Genomic DNA, 16,939 nt, shown 5'->3' with positions numbered 1-16,939 from the left:
CCAAACTTAAAAAAAGTAAAAGTAAAATTTAAAATTAAAATAATTTGCTTTTAGATCATACAGACTTTTATTCCACCTGAAGTTTTAAATTTTCTTAAATTCTAATCAAAACAATTAAATTAGTTTAAATTATGCATAAAATGGGCTTAATTTTAAAACAATTGCAAAAAAATGGGATCAATTGTTTTTTTTTTTGTTGAAGTACACTGCATGACAATGCAGCATAATTTATTTTTCTTTGAAGCACACAATAGGGAAATCTGACTTTTATTTTTTTTTTTTTTTTGATTTCTCAGCAACAACAACAACAGCAGCAGGAGCAGCAGTAGAAAAAAAAAAATAATAATATGAGAAACTTATAATTAGACACGTAAACAATAATATAATCGTCAGCTTAATAACCTCGGAATAGGTTATAGGTGGTGACCCATTAGTGATGGTTGTCATATATCAAATGTAAGCTAACTACAGATTAGTAATGATTAGTTTGTGCATTAACCTTTAAGTCTATGATATTTAGCCTAGTGAAAGTCTCTATCAAAATTAAATATCAATACTCTTGCCAAAAAAAAAAATCAGTTCTAGTTTCGTCTGAAGTGATATTTATTAATAATTGCACTTTAAGCATTGTACAATAGAACATATTAAGAAACTCTGAATGTAGGAAAAAATAAAAGAGGTGATTATTAATATAAAGAGAAAGAGTTTTGTGGCAAAGCCATTAACTTAAACAAGGGCAAATTACTTTTCCTTAATAAGGTTCAGTAAAGAAACTAGATAGGAAACAAACAAAAAATCAAAGTCAAAACCTTGTTTTATCTTTGCTTGGAATCATGTTTTAAATAGATGATCAACTGCGTTATAAACCCAAGTTATACAAATTAGAGTATCGTCAATTTTTAATGTATAAAACAAATCAAGAAGTCGTTCCTTCTTTTTCACTCATCGTCATCTGTCTTCTTCAACACACACTCGCGCCCACTTTCAAGTAGAAACTGATTAAACCCGGCAGGATAAAATTACTCAAAAAAAAAAATAATATAAAATGGAAAATTCAAATTAAATCAACCGGCATACATCATAGTACAAATACATATATACTTATGCATTAAGTCCTAACATGTTGCGTATACGTCGATTGAGCGCTACATAACCTTCAACGAATAAACAATCATAGGATACAAATAAAAATAAAATGATGCTCAAAATTGTTGGGGGAACAGGAAATTTATGATATTACAATAATTGTTGCTTGCTTTTTTTTTTTTATAAATTTGTTTTGCTTATACTACTCGAATCTCCACTGTTTTATTTTTTTTTTTTTTGTTTAGAAATATTTTACTAAAATAGCAAAGTTAAACCGATAAAGCCAATTAAAATTCAAACAAATCTTTTAGATCAATAGAATAGAATATTGTCACGGATGGGTATAATTACCAAATTGAATGCACATAAAAATATATATATATATAAATATCAACCTTGACGAGCAAAATTTAAATATCTTATTAAATATTGCATTTTGTGAGAGGAATATAGTTCCTATTTATTTGCCAAATATCTACTAATTGGAATTCAATTCCGAATGTAACACTGTTTTCACCATACCACTTCTAAGTAGAGAAATTTCATTTATGCAACAGTCTTTCCTATTGTTAGTTTCTATTCATTTAGTTTTCGATTTACTAAATTTTTTAGTTGTTTCGCAGATGTAAAAATAGCAAGCAGGATAATCAATCAACTAGAGTATACATGATGCAAGGTTTGTTGCTACTTAACCCTGTTTAGACTTTCTCTAATATTCAAATTGAAGTGAAATCTCATGTTAGAATTTATGTCGTACTAAAAAAAAAGTATGTTAAACTTTGCAAAATCACTATTGTACTGTTATTGTCATTGTCGTGATAATGAATAAGAAAGCAAAACATTTTAATACATTTTTTTTTGTAATTCCGTGTTGCAATGTATCTCCTCTAGAATTCGGTATATATAATCAATTATATCTAGAGGAAAATGTGAAAGTTGGATAATTAGAGCCCGAGTAAAGACCAGAACAAACGGATTCATTCATGTGGAAAATTGCACGGGACGGAAAAAAAATCTCTGATACTTGGGAAAAACTCATCGGAAATATAAATTCTACAAAAACGGTGAGAGTTGAAAAAATCAAATAAAAAATAAACTCAGTTAGTGTCATATAACCATTAGAATAATAAAGGGAACAAGTGTAACATATAGAATCGCCTAAATTATATAATAAGATATATTATGTTATTTTAATCTATACTACGAAGAGAGTGGGAAAAAACAAAACAAAGCTTTTGTTCTTCTTTGATAACCATCGTTGGCTCAGTCGTACGTTAGTGAAGGGAAGAAACCTGGCTATTTATATAAAAAAAGGATTTGATAGTTTCACAGATTCAAGAAAGAAAGAATTGCAGTTTTAATATTGCATTAAGTTGCAAGTCGTGACAACTAAGCAAAAAAAAAAAAAAAACAAAACAAAATTTGAGTGAACGAATAATTTACCGAAACATGTGACATGTCTTAAAATAAATTGATTTATTGTGCATTGCAGATTTCTTCTGCATTATGTTTTTTTTACTGTAACTGTTAAATCACAATCAATGATGCAGCATGTACAATACGGTAAAATATAGTACAATATAGCTCATTGTAAGTTCTCGATTGGATCACACATTCGACTGTTTTTTTTTTTTTCAAACCACGCCTACGCAATACCTTGTCTTCTCACCATACAACAAAAAATAAACCCCATTCGTTTAACCACACTACAATAAACCATTAACACCGTGGCCCTGACTCCACCAATCATTGATGAAATAACGAGACATCCATTGTCTGTTTCTTAAAGGTTTAGAACTCTTTAGCTAATCTTTAATTTTTTTTTTCTTGTGCTAACAAACTTCCATGTCAACACCAATAAGGTTTCTCTGTCATGATCCCAGATATTTTACTTTCTTGGTTTCATAACTTGCACAATTTCCGGACGAGTCATCCACTGGGGGTGAGGAGGGGGTTATATGAAGCACATGAAACAATAATAAGAAGTTTGATGGGAAAACTAACTTTCCTTTCATTTATCATTTCTAAATGCGTTTCATGTATTATGGACAGAATTACACTTCAATAAATAAACATCAATTATGCTCTTTTCTTTCTCTTCCTTAATGTTTCTTTTTTTTTTCATATAAGGTTAGTATCATTTATACTTCTATTTAATAATCTTAATTTCTCTTGTCTTATTATGTTTTACCTTTTTGCTTACCCCCACTCGTTAACTAAGCTTTTTTTTTTCTTTTGGTTCTGCTATATTATCCTTCTTCTTGTTGAGTTTCAATGTTAATTTGTGGTGTATTATCAAATGATGCAATACTAATGCTTATAAAAAAAAAAACAAAGCCAAACTTTTAGACTGTATCAATTACAAATAAGAATCTTTTAGGTTGAGTAGTTACCGTTTTGATTACAACATGACTACTAGCAACTTTGATTTTGCTTTATTGCCCGTAAGATTTATGATTGTTGTTGTTATTGGGTGTGTTTCTTTTTTGTGAATCCCGAACTTCATAACCCCCTTTTTTTATTTTATTTTTTTTATTATCTTTGTTTTTTTTTATTTTCAGGCAACACGCGGAACTGCTTAAATAATTTTATTATAACGCAGCACAGGAGGACGTACATAATACGATGCCCTATGTACAGTCCTGATCCAGATGGTAGCATATGGAATATTACATTAATTGATAAAACAAAATAGACTTGTCATTGTGCATAATTCTACTTTATGAATAAAACAAACATTTCAAGTTCAAATTTAACTCAGGTATACTTTTATCATCAATTAGCTTTGCTTTTTAACTTATTTTGATTATATGTTTCATCAAATTAATAGCCATCAAACATGTATATTGATAGCGGGAGAGGGACAGGTACAACTGCCACGGAAATGGACAGCAATCATAAGGGGATTGCATACATGTATTCTCTAACTCAAATTTGCAGTACCAGCAGATGATTTGGGCTGAGCAGAGAGATTTTCTTTGTTACGGTTGTGTAGAAAATCTGAGTGTTTTAGTTGAAATGTACCACGAATTAAACCTTACATATAAAACCTACATGCATTAAAACTTACTTCTCTCTCTTTTTGTTCATTTTTTTTAGTTTGTAATAAAATTTTAATCAAAAGCAGTACAGTACTTACAGAAGGGAATATTGCACAAACCCCATTCTTTATCATTGTATTATAACAATTGCATTGTTAGTAATAAAATTTTTAACTAACTTTACATATTACATATTATATGTATAATCTAAAATCTAAAATAATTACTCTAAAGAAAAATTCCACCTTTCCAACAACAACACAATGCAAATTCTAAAAAAAAAGCAAAAAAAAAAAAAACACACACACACTCTCACACACTTCAACTCACACAGAAACATTTCATTTTCACTTCATTTCCCACTTACCCACTTTAACCAAAAAAAAAAAGGAAGAAAAATTTATTAAAAAAAAAATCATCAACACTTTTTTCTTTCTTCTTTCTGTTAGTTCATTCAGTATTGCTGGTGTTATTAGTTTTAAATTCAACTTCTAAAAAGTATTATCTCAAGTCATTGTAATCCCAAATCATATTCAAGCGTTTCATCAAATTTCACATACCCATTCACCAACCAACTAGCGCTTGTCTCAAAGTTTTTAATTTGTTAATTTTTTTATTTCCCCTTTTACACCCTTCTTTAACATCCAATGACCAAATCACCCATATTAAAAATGTCAACATACGATGCAGCCGCAACCGAAACTTGGATCAAGTGTGGTGAATGTGCAACCACCTTGGGTTTAATTGTTCCAGCAATCAAATCGTTTGAAAGTGCCGTCAATAGAGATCCTTCAAACCCTACCGCATTGATTGGATTAAGTTCTGCATTGAGATTAAATGATATTAGTTTAAATGAAACCATTGGTTCTCAATCAGCCATTGAAAAATTAAACAAATCACTTGAATCTTTTCCAAATTTATTGAAACAAGCAAATATTTTTAAAGAATTGTGCGAATGTTATTTATTAGTTGGATTAAATGATCAAGCTTACCAAGCTATTCAATCAGGTGTCAATTTGGCTCCTCAAGATCCTTCCTTATGGTTATTAATGGCACAAACTTTAATCAGAGCAGGTGCCAGAAGCCATGCCACCGGTACTTTGGCTCACTGTTTATCCCTTTTGCCGGATGGTAAATTTTCTCCTAGTGATATAGAAACCGCAAGAGCAGCTCATGCTGAATTGGCTGCTATTTCAGCTGCCGATGGTAACATTGAACTTTCAATTAAAGAATTGAGAGCATCTTTGGAATTACCTCCACCACCTTTATCAAGAATGGATGAATACGTTGCTTTAATATGTGCTTTAGCCACTGCATTAGAAAGAGAAAATGATATACCGGGAGCCACCAAGGTTTGTGAAGATGGAGAAATGGTTGTTGGAAATTCTCCAAGATTATTAATGGCTCATGCGTATCTTTTATTGTACTCCAAAAATGGAGCAGAACAAGCTATTAACTTGTTGACTAAAGTTGTCAATTTAGAAAATGAAAGTGCTACTCAAGAAGGATCTGATTTCTTGCCATGGTATTTGTTAGGAAAAGCCTATTCATACTTGGATCCTCGTGCTGCTTATGATTGTTATCAAGTAGCATTGAGATGCGCGTCAAATTGTTCTATCATTTGGTTAGCAGTTGGTAAACTATACTTGGAATTGAAGCAATTGAAGGATGCATTGGAAGCTTATTCACAAGCTTTGAAATTACAAATTGGAGATGGATCTCATGGAACTGCCACAGCATGGGATGGATTAAGTTGTGTTTATGAAAGATGTGAAGACCAATTAATGGATGCATCTGATGCATGTAATAGAGCAGCAGCTTGTTTTAAAGCCATTGGAGATGTTAAGAACAGTCAGTTTTTTGAAGAAAGAGCTAATGCATTGATCAAGGCATCCAAGAAAGAAGGTCCAATGTTAGATTTACGTGAACCTCCGGATGTACCAACTTTTTTAATTACAGAATTAGTTGCTTTAGCACCAAACGAAAGAATTTCATATACTCAACAACAATTACAAGCTCAACAACAAGCTCAGGAACAAGCTCAAGAACAAGCACAACTACAAGCCCAACAACAAGCACAACTACAAGCTCAACAACAAGCACAGGCCCAAGCTCAAGCCCAAGCCCAAGCACAAGCACAAGCCCAAGCACAAGCCCAAGCCCAAGCCCAAGCACAGGCCCAGGCCCAAGCACAAGCACAAGCCCAAGCCCAAGCACAAGCACAGGCACAGGCACAGGCACAGGCACAGGCACAGGCACAGGCACAGGCACAGGCACAGGCACAAGCCCAAGCCCAAGCTCAGCAACAACAACAACAACAGGCCCAACAGCAGCAACAACAACAACATCATCATCACCCATCACAAGATACATCGCGAAACAGCCCGCAAGTGCCAATACATACACCACAACAACAAGCTATACAATACCAAGGTCCACCACCTCCACAAGGACAACCACCACAGCAGCAACAACTGTACCTTTATCCAATGCAAAAGAATTCTCCACGTCCACCTCAATTGGCTACTCCACAAATACAACATGCTTGGTCACCACAACCTCAACAACAGGGTCCACCACCTCCACCGCCACAAGGACAACCACCACAACAACAGCAGCAGCAACAACAGCAACAACCACAGGGTCCCTCACCTCAGCAACAAGGACCTCCTCCACCACAGGGCCAACCACAACCACCACAACAATATTTCTACCCACCTCCACCTCCTCAAGGACAACCTTCACAAGGTCAACCAAATGGAGGCCCACACCGTTCACCAATGAATCCAACACAAATCATCCCTGCTGGTGCAACTCCTTATCAAATGGGCCCTGGTGGTCCCAACTCTGTTCCACCTGGTTATTATGGGTACGTTCCTATTCCAGGTGGTGTTCATAATCTGCAATATACATCACCAACATGGAGAAGATAGAGGATCTAAGATATAAAAGGAAGAGAGAGGAAGAATAATGATTTATCTTTGTTTTTATTTTATTTTGCAATGCTATTAGGTTTAGTTTATTTTTTTTATTTCCGCGTTCCATTGGGTGATTAATTGTATAGTTTATATTTATCAGTATTATTATCATCATTTTACTTTTTCTTTTTCTTTGTATATTTATTCCTCTTTAATAAAATCTACAAAATCGTGCCAATTACCGATATTTATCCTATCTTGTAAATTCAAATTATTAATAATGTTTACAATTTTTGTATCTTCGATAGCACATGGAATATCAGCATGTAACAAAGGTAACAAATCAGTACCGCTATCTCCAACATACATTATATTACTACCATCGAATTTTTGTTTAATAACATCTAATTTATCTTGAGATACTCTAATTCTATTTGATTTATCCCAATAACCAGTAGTTTTACCATTTTCAAATATTAATTCATTTGTAATTATTTGATTTACTTGAATTCCATGGTTTAGTAAAGCTTGATTAATAACTAAACTTGTCCAATTTGCACTCAAGATAATAATAGGAATATTTAATTTATTACATTTATCAACAAATTCAACAAAACCTGATCTAAATTTAATTTTATAAGCTTGTTTTTCAAAATTTGATCTAGTTAAGTTTTTAAATATTTCAAAATCTTCAATTGATTCAATTGATTTAGATTCAATTGATAATATACCATTTTGAAAATTTATTTCATCTTCTAATGTTTTCCTATCTCCAAAACTCTTTGAATATGATAAATAATTATTAAAATAATTATTAACAAATTGTGAAAAAGGTGGTGATAATGAAGGATTATTTAAATAAGGAACTTCAGATACATATTGAATTGTATCTTCAATTGTGACTGTTTCATCCCAATCAGTAATAACAACTCTTGGTCGTTGTTTAGAAAAAGATGAAGATTTCATGAATTGTGGAATTAATCGAAAAGTAGCCGATGTTGAAGGCGATCTCATAAAAAAGACATGTTACACATAAAGAGGTGTTACGTTTTTATTCTTATTTTTTTTTTTTTTTTCTTTTTGTAAGCGATCGTTTGAAAGTTGTTGCCGTTGTTGATGGTGAATCTGTCAGTTGAAACAAATTTGCAACTTGTTCTATTTCTTGTCAATATAAATTCCCTTCAATTGTATAGGGTTGATTACCCCAAGGATAACTGAAGTCAAATTTTATAAAACAAATTCAGGTCAAGGCAAGAGAGTGATGTTGTAGTTGTCAAGTGACTATATAGAGTTTGTTTTTATTTTTCTCCCTGTTTTTTTTTTATTTTTTTCTTTATTCTTTGGTACAATAGTCATCGTCTTTTTTTTAGGGGACTAATTGCTTACTTTTTTCTTTTTATTTTACGTATTCAGTAAATTAATACTATACTTGGTAAAGATAAATATGAGTGGAGGTAAAGAATTCGGTCACTTGGGTGATGTCAAAAAACATGTCGATGAAAAATCATCAAAAGATGAGAACAAGAAGCCTTTAGGTAAAGTTGAAGGTAATGCCGGCAAGGTAGAAGGAAAGTCGGGTAAGGTAGAAGGTAATGCTGGAAAGGTAGAAGGTAATGTCGGTAAAGTAGAGGGCCAGGTTGGAAAGGTAGAAGGTAATGTCGGTAAGGTAGAGGGCCAGGTTGGTAAAGTGGAAGGTCAATTGGGTAAAGTTGAAGGTCAAGTTGGCAAATTTGAAGGTGATTCCAAACCAAAGAAAAATTAAGGGGGATTAATTAATCAAGAACGGAACAAACAATGATTTCATTTCCTTAGCCAATCTAACCGATCCATCAGCGCACGACTTTTTCCCACCTAATTCGAAAGATAAATTTCCTATTGTAGAAAAGAGAGAAAAAGCAAGCAATTTCCATGTGTGTAAGCGTTTATTCACGTCGAGTTTAAGTGTAGATCTAGTGGCGAACTAATAATATAAACAATTGCCAATTTACTTGCATTCTTTCTTCTTTTAATTCAATCAATTACTACAAAAATGACTTCTGAAGAACAACAACAACAACAATCCACCAACCCAAATGCAAAGGAAGAACTCAATCAAAATGATTTGAATCAAATAAAAGATATTGCACAAAAAATCCTTAATCCTAACAATAATAACCCCACCATGAATGAATATATTCAAAGTACATTCGCTTATATTGGTACCGCTTTGATGAAAATGCAAACTACTAATGATAAACAAGCTACTGCCAAAGAAATTGCTGATGATTTAACTCAAAGATTCGAAACTTGGGTTCAAAACAGAGAGGCTGAACAGAAGAAACAACAAGAAGCTGTAACAACAGAAGACAAACCAGCAATCACTGATAAAAAAGAGTAATTAAAATGTTTACAATCCTTATATCCATTACAAGTATAATATATCATTAAAAATGAATATTTGTTCATAACGGACTCAAACCATGTAATATTTAAAATCAATTTAGCAAGATGAATATGTAAGACACACAGTATATGATATCACCGAATGTCCTATAATAAAATTATCTTCCTGCAAAAGTATCTCTACATTATAATCAGATTCAATAGTATTAATGTATATTAGTGATTATTATTGCTTATGAAAAGGAAAGAAGAAGAAGGAAAAAAAAGTGGGAATCAAAAGTTGAAAATTTTTATTCATCGGATTTTTTTTTTTCATTCGTTTTTATCTGCGTATTTCTTCTCATCGCAAGAAAACATCTAACCCAGACATTTCAATTATACAATGAGTTCTATCCCAGCTTGGAAGCGTGCAGGTTTACTAGTCAAGGCTGAACAAGAAGCCGAAGACGAATCATTATCAACTAAAAGAATTGAGACTGATGATTTAACTACTAAACAAATTAAGAAAATTAGTAACAAACGTAAGCTTCAAGATGATACTAAACATAAGACAAATAAAAAACCACCTAAAAGAGTAAAACTACCTAAAAATGAAAGAGCTCCACCTCCAGTAAAAGATCAATTAACATATCTTAAACAGTTCCATGAAGACAAAGCAAACTGGAAGTTCAACAAGCTGAAACAAAATTGGATCTTGAAGAACATTAGGGATATTCCTGCTGATTACGAAGAAGCATTAGTAAGCTATTTGGGTACCCTACAAGGTGGATCTAGAGATAGACTTATACCCGAATTGAAAGAGGTGATCAATAAGTGGAATACTCAATACGAAGAAGCTGAAAAGAAGATTGAAGAACAATTAGCCAAAAAGTTAGAAGGTGATGAGCCAGAAAAAGAGGAAGAAAAGAAGGGTGACAAAGAAAAGAAAGAAGAACTGAAAGAAGAAAAGAAGGAGGATGTTGTAAATGTTGTTAATTTGGAGTATGCTGTTAGATGTAAAAGTATTCTTTCACAATTGACAGAAGAGGATGTAGAAGTTAAAGGTGAATAGAATCTACAGGTAAGGAGCGAAAAAAAATATATATACAGTATGTACAAAAAAACAAAAGCGCACTTCAAAAAGTGGCAATCAGTCGTACAACAATTATCACACACACACACTCTCCGTCACAGACTTTCTTTTACTTGTACGTTTCCTTAGCCCCCCCACACACAATGGTTGATATCAATTTCACCGTCTTAAAAGACAGGGCAATGGACGTTGACCCTGATATTAGATTTATGGCATTGGAAGATTTGCGTAAATTTTTACAAGATGAACCTGTTGCATCAACAAGAACAAACTTGAATTATTCATTGGAATCCCTTTTCCCAGTTTTATTAAACATGTTAAGTGACCTGAACCCTGATGTTCAAAGTCAAGCAGTGAAATCTTTTGAACCAATGGTTAAATATTTGTCCAATGACACTCTTTTGAAATTAGTCAAGAAATTGTTCACTTTAGTTCAACAAGGAAGTGGTAGTTCAGGGTCGTCGACAGTTGCCAATTTGAAAAATTTCGCCATTTCAATCCCAAACATGGCTCTTCGTTCATTATTTGCCCAATCTAACTCCAGAGATAAATCGGAATTTGTTTCAGATAAATTGTCTAGTTCAAATTATAGATTCGACCCTCGTTTGGCAAGAGCTATTATGGATTATCTTATCCCTCAAATTGTTGACAACGACGTGACTATTGATTCAATTGAATTGTTAATCGATTTGATTGCAGAAATTGGATACGTTTTACATCAAGATGAATTGCTTAACTTGTCAATGTTCTTGATTAAAGTTGCGTTATCTGAAACGGGGCTCATTGGTAAGAAATCCTTAGTAGCTTTGGAAAAAGTTGTTCCCTTGATACGTACTAATTCAGTTATTGATAACTTATTAGCACAAATAAGTCAACTGGAAAACCAATCCAACTTGAACATTATTTTACAGTTATATTCTGTATGCTTAAGACGCGGACTTCAACCAAACTCAGTTGATGGTATATACAATACCATTGTTTCTATTTTAAGAGCAGACTTGGGTGATGACATTGATGATTTAGATTTTGATGATTTGGTTAAGAAGAATTCATTGAAGGACGAATCTTTTACTACATTGATTGATTTGGTTGCTCAAAATTTCCTTCCAGCCCAAAATATTGAACAGGTTGTGGAAATAATCAAGTTTTATTTGAAGTATAACCCATTAGCTCAAGATGATGATTTTGATGAAGATGAAGACGACGACATTGTCTTCAGTGATGATGAACAAGAAGGTGAAGAAGATAGCGAGAATGATGGATCATGGAAATTGAGAGCTAGAGCAACAATTTTAGTTAGAGCAATGCTTGATGCTTTCCCTGAATTACTCGAATCCTTAACCAATGACGTGCTTCTTTTGTTACCATTTGATGATTCCAATGATCAAGTCGTTGCTGAGTCAATCAAAACTGCCATCGTTATTGTCAACGCTACTTCGCCTCGTGATGCTCAAAACGTCCACAATATTGGCCCAATTATCACCTCTCGTTTGTCATCTGCTAATGAAACTCAATTGCCATTGTTTCTCAAACTTGTTGAATGCTTGAATCGTTTTGATAATGTTGCTTTAGTTGAGGAGACGTTCAATATTTTTCAATCACGTATGTTGGTGACATCTGGTTCATTTGACTACTTGCAATTTTATTCAAGTGCTTTGAAATTTCATGATATATTACCTTCAAGCGTTATTACATGGATGGTTAAGGATTTCATTACCAATCTTGAAGATAAATCATTCAACATGATCATTGACACTATAAAGTGTTTGACTTTATTATTCCAGCAGGCTAATCTTGGAAATGTTGACAAAATTGTTGATCAATTGATTTGCAAATTAGAAAATAGCAAGAAATATCCGAGTGATTTGATTCGTCAATCCATTATTGCTTTAGGGCAAGCATATGCAAAGTCTGATAAAGAGAAGATCTTGACTGCTTTGAAAACTTCCATTGGATTTGAAGGTACCAATAAAGCTACCATTGATGTTCTTAATCAGGTTTATTCAGATGAAGTGCCTGTAGATTACTCATCATTTATTCTTGGAAAATTGAGTACATCCATCATGTCAAGCAACGAAGGGACCTCTATTGCCTCATTGTCGTTAATGCGCAAGATATTATCCATTGTACCAGGAGGACAATACGATGAAATCATTCGTAACTTGATTCAATTATTGACTGTTACCAATAAAACTAATTATGAATGTATTTTTGATATATTCAACAGATTAGCAGAAGGCATATTTCTGAACACCAATTTCAAGGAGCAACTTTTGAGTTCAATTGTTAAGTTGGTCAATGAAAATAAGATCGATGTTGAGGAAAGTTCATTCTTTGAATTTTTAACAAGAGCCTGTCAATTTGATGTTACTTTGTACGACTACTTCGAAGGTGCTCTTAACTTAGATTCTCAAGTCAGTGCCAAAATTCTTGCACTTTGTGCAATTCAGAATCAACTCGATGATAAGATTACTAAGCGAAGACAAGATTTCCAACTTTACTTTAGTAGTGACGTTAACAACAAAAAATTTGCATTCGATATTTTGTTCCTTGGTTATGTCGGCAGTCAGGTCGAAATTAAAGAGTTGGATATACAAACTTTAATTGGATTGTTGCAGGCAGATAAATTTAGCAGTGCTTTGAATATCCAAGCTGCTTCGACTGCCTTAGGTTTGATTGCTAGGAAAAACGTTGAATCTGGGGTACCAATGATCTTGGATACCTTCACGAAGAGTGATAAATCTTCTATTAGGGGTGCATTACTCGATGCCTTGTGTATTGCAGTTAATGCATGCACTGAAGAGCAGAAGAAGTTCATATGGGATAAAGTTTTCAACTATCCAATTGAATTTCATCACGATGTGATCTCCGAACTTAGAAAATCAGGTGAGTTATTAGGAAAGATTGTCCATTTTGAAGAATTGGCTATCAAAACAGATAATTTAAAGGAGATATATCTTATTCTAGTAATTACCAAGTCTTTATTGAGTAATCTTCAAGCTACTCAAGTTAACAATTCCTTGCTAGATAATTTGATCAAATCATCAGTTGAATGGCTTAATGTTTTAAATATTGACATTAGACAAATCATCATTGGCAATTTACTTACTGGATTGCACACTAAGCCAACAACACTTTTGCCAATATTACAAGCAATTATACTTCCTGGTATTTTTGCTCAATTAAAGGCGGAAGAGCAATTTAAGAAAATCATAACTATGGGGCCATCCAAATATGTTTTAGATGAAGGATTAGAAATTAGAAAGCTTTGTTACGAGTTTATTTATTCAATAATTTCATTAGACGAGGCAACACTTGCTAAAAATCAAGTAAACCTTGAAGACATTGCTGCCAAGATCATAGAGTTTGGTTTAACAGATGATCAAACCGACATTACATTATTGACATGTATTAATTTGATTAACTATATTGATTTGCACAAGTCTAGTGCAGTTGAATTGGTCAGCAGAGACAGAGGTGTCTTGTTAGGTAATATGATTACCAGTTTGAAAAAACAATTGGGTAAGAAATTGTCATCCAAAGCAACAGCTCAAGAAACAGAGACTTTTCAAGAAAGAATCAAGTCGATAATCAAGTTGTCCAAAAAATTCAACGGTGTAGTTGAAGCAGCTGAAAATAGTGAGCTAGCAACAGTTATTAGATCATGGAATGACTACATTTCTGACTTAAAAGCCAACTTTACTATATATTATAATAGCACTGAAGATTTATAGCGAGAATAAATAAGTATTGACACTTTGAAGAGTACTTCTACTTGGGTTGGCTTTACATACGTGTGAGACTTTACTCAAATGCTGTTTGATCAAAGTTTTGGTGATTTTTGGTGGTTCTGTAGTTCTCTTCCAATCCAAGTCGAAATTCAAACATAACAAAATGATAGCAATCCCCACACTCATATCGCGACCAGAATCACATAGAATAGTACAAGGAGCTGTTAATGGTAATTGTGGAAGGATGGATCTGAGAATATTGGCACCCTTTTTGTTATTGGATATTCTATGGTGCACGACCGACTTGGTTTCTGGAATATCAACAACCGAGTACTGTTCATGAAAGACAATGGTGGTGGCGTCTGGATTGAGTAGACTATACGGTATGTTACTTTCAATTTTCCCAACTGTTATACCAGTCTCTCTTAGTGAGTGTGTTTCCAAGGACCCCAGGGACTGTTTGTAACCATTGATAATCTCTTCGAGTTCAGAATCTCCTATAGTGATATATCCGTCATGAGTGATTTTATCACACACATCCCAAAATACATCAGCTCTTAAGTGGCCGGGGGCCCAGAGTTCATGGTCGTCTGCTGAGCCTTGAACATAGTCAAAGGATATTGTCGAGTTGACATTGACTTGTTTGTGTACATCAACCTTTCTGCTCGCAGAGACACAACAGATATTGTAGACCGAATCATCTATGGATTGCTCCCCACATGATGGGTAATACCAGGTTGGAACCAACGGTTTCTGCAACCTTTCACACCCATCAAGCAACCCCATGCGTTTGACCTCCGCCACGAAGGAGGGAATGAGTTTGTTGATTGAGTTGTGTTCGCTTTCAGATACCATCGACAATGGAGTCTTCAACCAGTCCCCTTCTCGGTAGAGCACCGAGTTGACAACGGCACACCATATGGGGATGGTTTTCAGTAACGCATCAGGCATTAGTTTTTCTCTTCGTGTTGAATCCACAACTGTGACCCCACCTGACGATTCAATAAGTGGGAGCAAGTGCAAGTTGAGTCGACGCAAGGAAAATGTCCACACATTTGTATGCCCATCAGTTGACTTGAAATAACATGTATCTTGTCTCTCTTTCGGAGGCACATACCATGTGCCGCATCGTTCGTTCGCAACTAGTGGGTACTCAATTGCGTGATGCACAGCTTTGACAAATTGGTAGTCATGGAGAATCGACTGGAGTCGGTTTTTCAACGACAACAGTGACTTCTTCAAGTCCTTGTTGATCTCATTGATATCGTTGTTGACATTGAAAATTGGTTGTGTGAAGGTCATCAAAGAGGTGAACAGAGGTGTAAATAAGTTTTTTTTTTTTTTTTTCCTTCTTTCTCTTTGTCCTGTATTGATCTATATATCATCTACCTAATCTCTTTTTCTTCAAAGCTTGCAACCTCTTTTCTCGCTCCATTTCTTTACGATCTTCCATTTCAGCGTCCAATCTGGATTGAAACTCTTCGTCAAAAATCTCAGCTCCCGTTGCCTCCATGTCGTCCGAGTCGTAGTCATCTGCATAATACGACCGTTTCTTTCCTCTATTGAACATGGCCCAGATCTCACTTCTATGATTATCGTTATAGTCATCCTCCTCCTCCTCGTCGTCTTCAACAAACGAATCCAAATCATCGTCATCGTCGTAATCATCTCTCTCGTGCACAGACTTGGCCATTTTCTTCTGTTCTAATCTCTCTTTGATCTTGTTTGACGGTTGTCGTGTAGGTAATGGTGTTCTGACCACTAGCTTCGGAGGACGTGGTGCTGGAACTGAAGTTTGTTTCTTCACTGGTTTCACTGATGTCCCTGTTGGTTTATGCGGAGTAGGTTTGGGTGGCACTGGCGAAGCACTCTTTCGTTGTTGCTCAGCTTCTGGGGACTTGCTCTTGTTCAAAAGATTTATAGAAAGTTTCTCCGTATTGATAGCCGACGCCTTTTTCATCAACTCAGCATAATTCAATTGTTTCTTTGGTGCTGGACGTGGAGGTAGTGCTTGTGATGATGGTGCTCTATTCTGCTGGGACGTGACTTGTTGTTTCTGGCGGGGAGCAGTTCTACCTGTAGTACTTTTGTTTGCAGTTGACTTCTTCTGGACCGGCTTCAACCCCTTTCTTTCTCTTTCTGCACGTTCTTTCTCTTCTCTTTCCAATCGTCGTTTCTCTTTCAATCTGGCCACCACTGGATCTATGGGACGATTAGGTGTTGGTCTTCGATGCTCGGTTTTCGTGGCAGAAGGTTTTCCATTATTAGTAGAGGGAGTTACCGGTTTGGCCAGTTCAACTTTTCCCTTTTTCTCGATTCTCAGTAGGATAGATGATAACCCCATGTCTGATTAATTAGGTTATGGACCTCTCATGAGTTGTCACATAAAAGTGAAGTTAAACAAAGTGAGCAGCGAAAGGAAAAAAAAAAAGAAAAAAGAAAAAGTCAACTAAATTGATCTGGTGCACGATTTTCTGGTCACGTGAAAACGATGAATGCCCAATAGGAAAAATTTGATATTGAAACAATTCATTAGAACCTTATTGTAGGTATTTGATACAACCATGTATATGATATATGTTAGAAATTTAACAAAATGATGCAATATAGGTGTAATAATTCATGTAGTAGTTTTCAGATATAATCATACAGAGTTTGAGCTAAGGTTTGGAACAAAAAAAAAAGAAAGAAAAAATCAAATCAATGAAA

The 16,939-nt window shown here is 34.3% G+C and overlaps 8 protein-coding genes across 8 annotated transcripts; 5 read left to right on the top strand and 3 right to left on the bottom strand. All coding sequences in view use genetic code 12, as the record gives it.

Annotated features, from left to right (window-relative positions):
- Positions 1-4,774: 4,774 nt before the first annotated feature.
- On the top strand, positions 4,775-7,060 carry TCC1 (Tcc1p; the record flags this gene model as incomplete). The annotated part of the gene is made up of 1 exon (XM_002551254.1): positions 4,775-7,060. One exon carries the CDS (start codon positions 4,775-4,777, stop codon positions 7,058-7,060), a length of 2,286 nt encoding a protein of 761 aa, XP_002551300.1.
- A 186-nt stretch (positions 7,061-7,246) lies between these two features.
- Positions 7,247-8,059, bottom strand: CTRG_05597 (uncharacterized protein; the record flags this gene model as incomplete). The annotated part of the gene is made up of 1 exon (XM_002551253.1): positions 7,247-8,059. The coding sequence occupies one exon, from the start codon at positions 8,057-8,059 to the stop codon at positions 7,247-7,249; it is 813 nt and encodes a 270-aa protein (XP_002551299.1).
- Positions 8,060-8,489: 430 nt separating this feature from the next.
- On the top strand, positions 8,490-8,807 carry CTRG_05596 (uncharacterized protein; the record flags this gene model as incomplete). The annotated part of the gene is made up of 1 exon (XM_002551252.1): positions 8,490-8,807. The coding sequence occupies one exon, from the start codon at positions 8,490-8,492 to the stop codon at positions 8,805-8,807; it is 318 nt and encodes a 105-aa protein (XP_002551298.1).
- A 267-nt stretch (positions 8,808-9,074) lies between these two features.
- Positions 9,075-9,422, top strand: CTRG_05595 (uncharacterized protein; the record flags this gene model as incomplete). The annotated part of the gene is made up of 1 exon (XM_002551251.1): positions 9,075-9,422. One exon carries the CDS (start codon positions 9,075-9,077, stop codon positions 9,420-9,422), a length of 348 nt encoding a protein of 115 aa, XP_002551297.1.
- A 387-nt stretch (positions 9,423-9,809) lies between these two features.
- On the top strand, positions 9,810-10,478 carry CTRG_05594 (uncharacterized protein; the record flags this gene model as incomplete). The annotated part of the gene is made up of 1 exon (XM_002551250.1): positions 9,810-10,478. One exon carries the CDS (start codon positions 9,810-9,812, stop codon positions 10,476-10,478), a length of 669 nt encoding a protein of 222 aa, XP_002551296.1.
- Positions 10,479-10,642: 164 nt separating this feature from the next.
- Positions 10,643-14,233, top strand: TIP120 (Tip120p; the record flags this gene model as incomplete). Its single annotated transcript, XM_002551249.1, has 1 exon — positions 10,643-14,233. The coding sequence occupies one exon, from the start codon at positions 10,643-10,645 to the stop codon at positions 14,231-14,233; it is 3,591 nt and encodes a 1,196-aa protein (XP_002551295.1).
- Positions 14,228-15,532, bottom strand: RIT1 (tRNA A64-2'-O-ribosylphosphate transferase; the record flags this gene model as incomplete). Its single annotated transcript, XM_002551248.1, has 1 exon — positions 14,228-15,532. The coding sequence occupies one exon, from the start codon at positions 15,530-15,532 to the stop codon at positions 14,228-14,230; it is 1,305 nt and encodes a 434-aa protein (XP_002551294.1).
- Positions 15,533-15,611: 79 nt separating this feature from the next.
- On the bottom strand, positions 15,612-16,574 carry CTRG_05591 (uncharacterized protein; the record flags this gene model as incomplete). Its single annotated transcript, XM_002551247.1, has 1 exon — positions 15,612-16,574. The coding sequence occupies one exon, from the start codon at positions 16,572-16,574 to the stop codon at positions 15,612-15,614; it is 963 nt and encodes a 320-aa protein (XP_002551293.1).
- Positions 16,575-16,939: the final 365 nt, after the last annotated feature.

This window comes from Candida tropicalis (genome assembly GCF_000006335.3).
Source record: "Candida tropicalis MYA-3404 genomic scaffold supercont3.9, whole genome shotgun sequence".
Classification (NCBI taxonomy): Eukaryota; Fungi; Ascomycota; class Pichiomycetes; order Serinales; family Debaryomycetaceae; genus Candida; species Candida tropicalis.
This window is presented reverse-complemented; position numbering and strand designations above follow the sequence as displayed.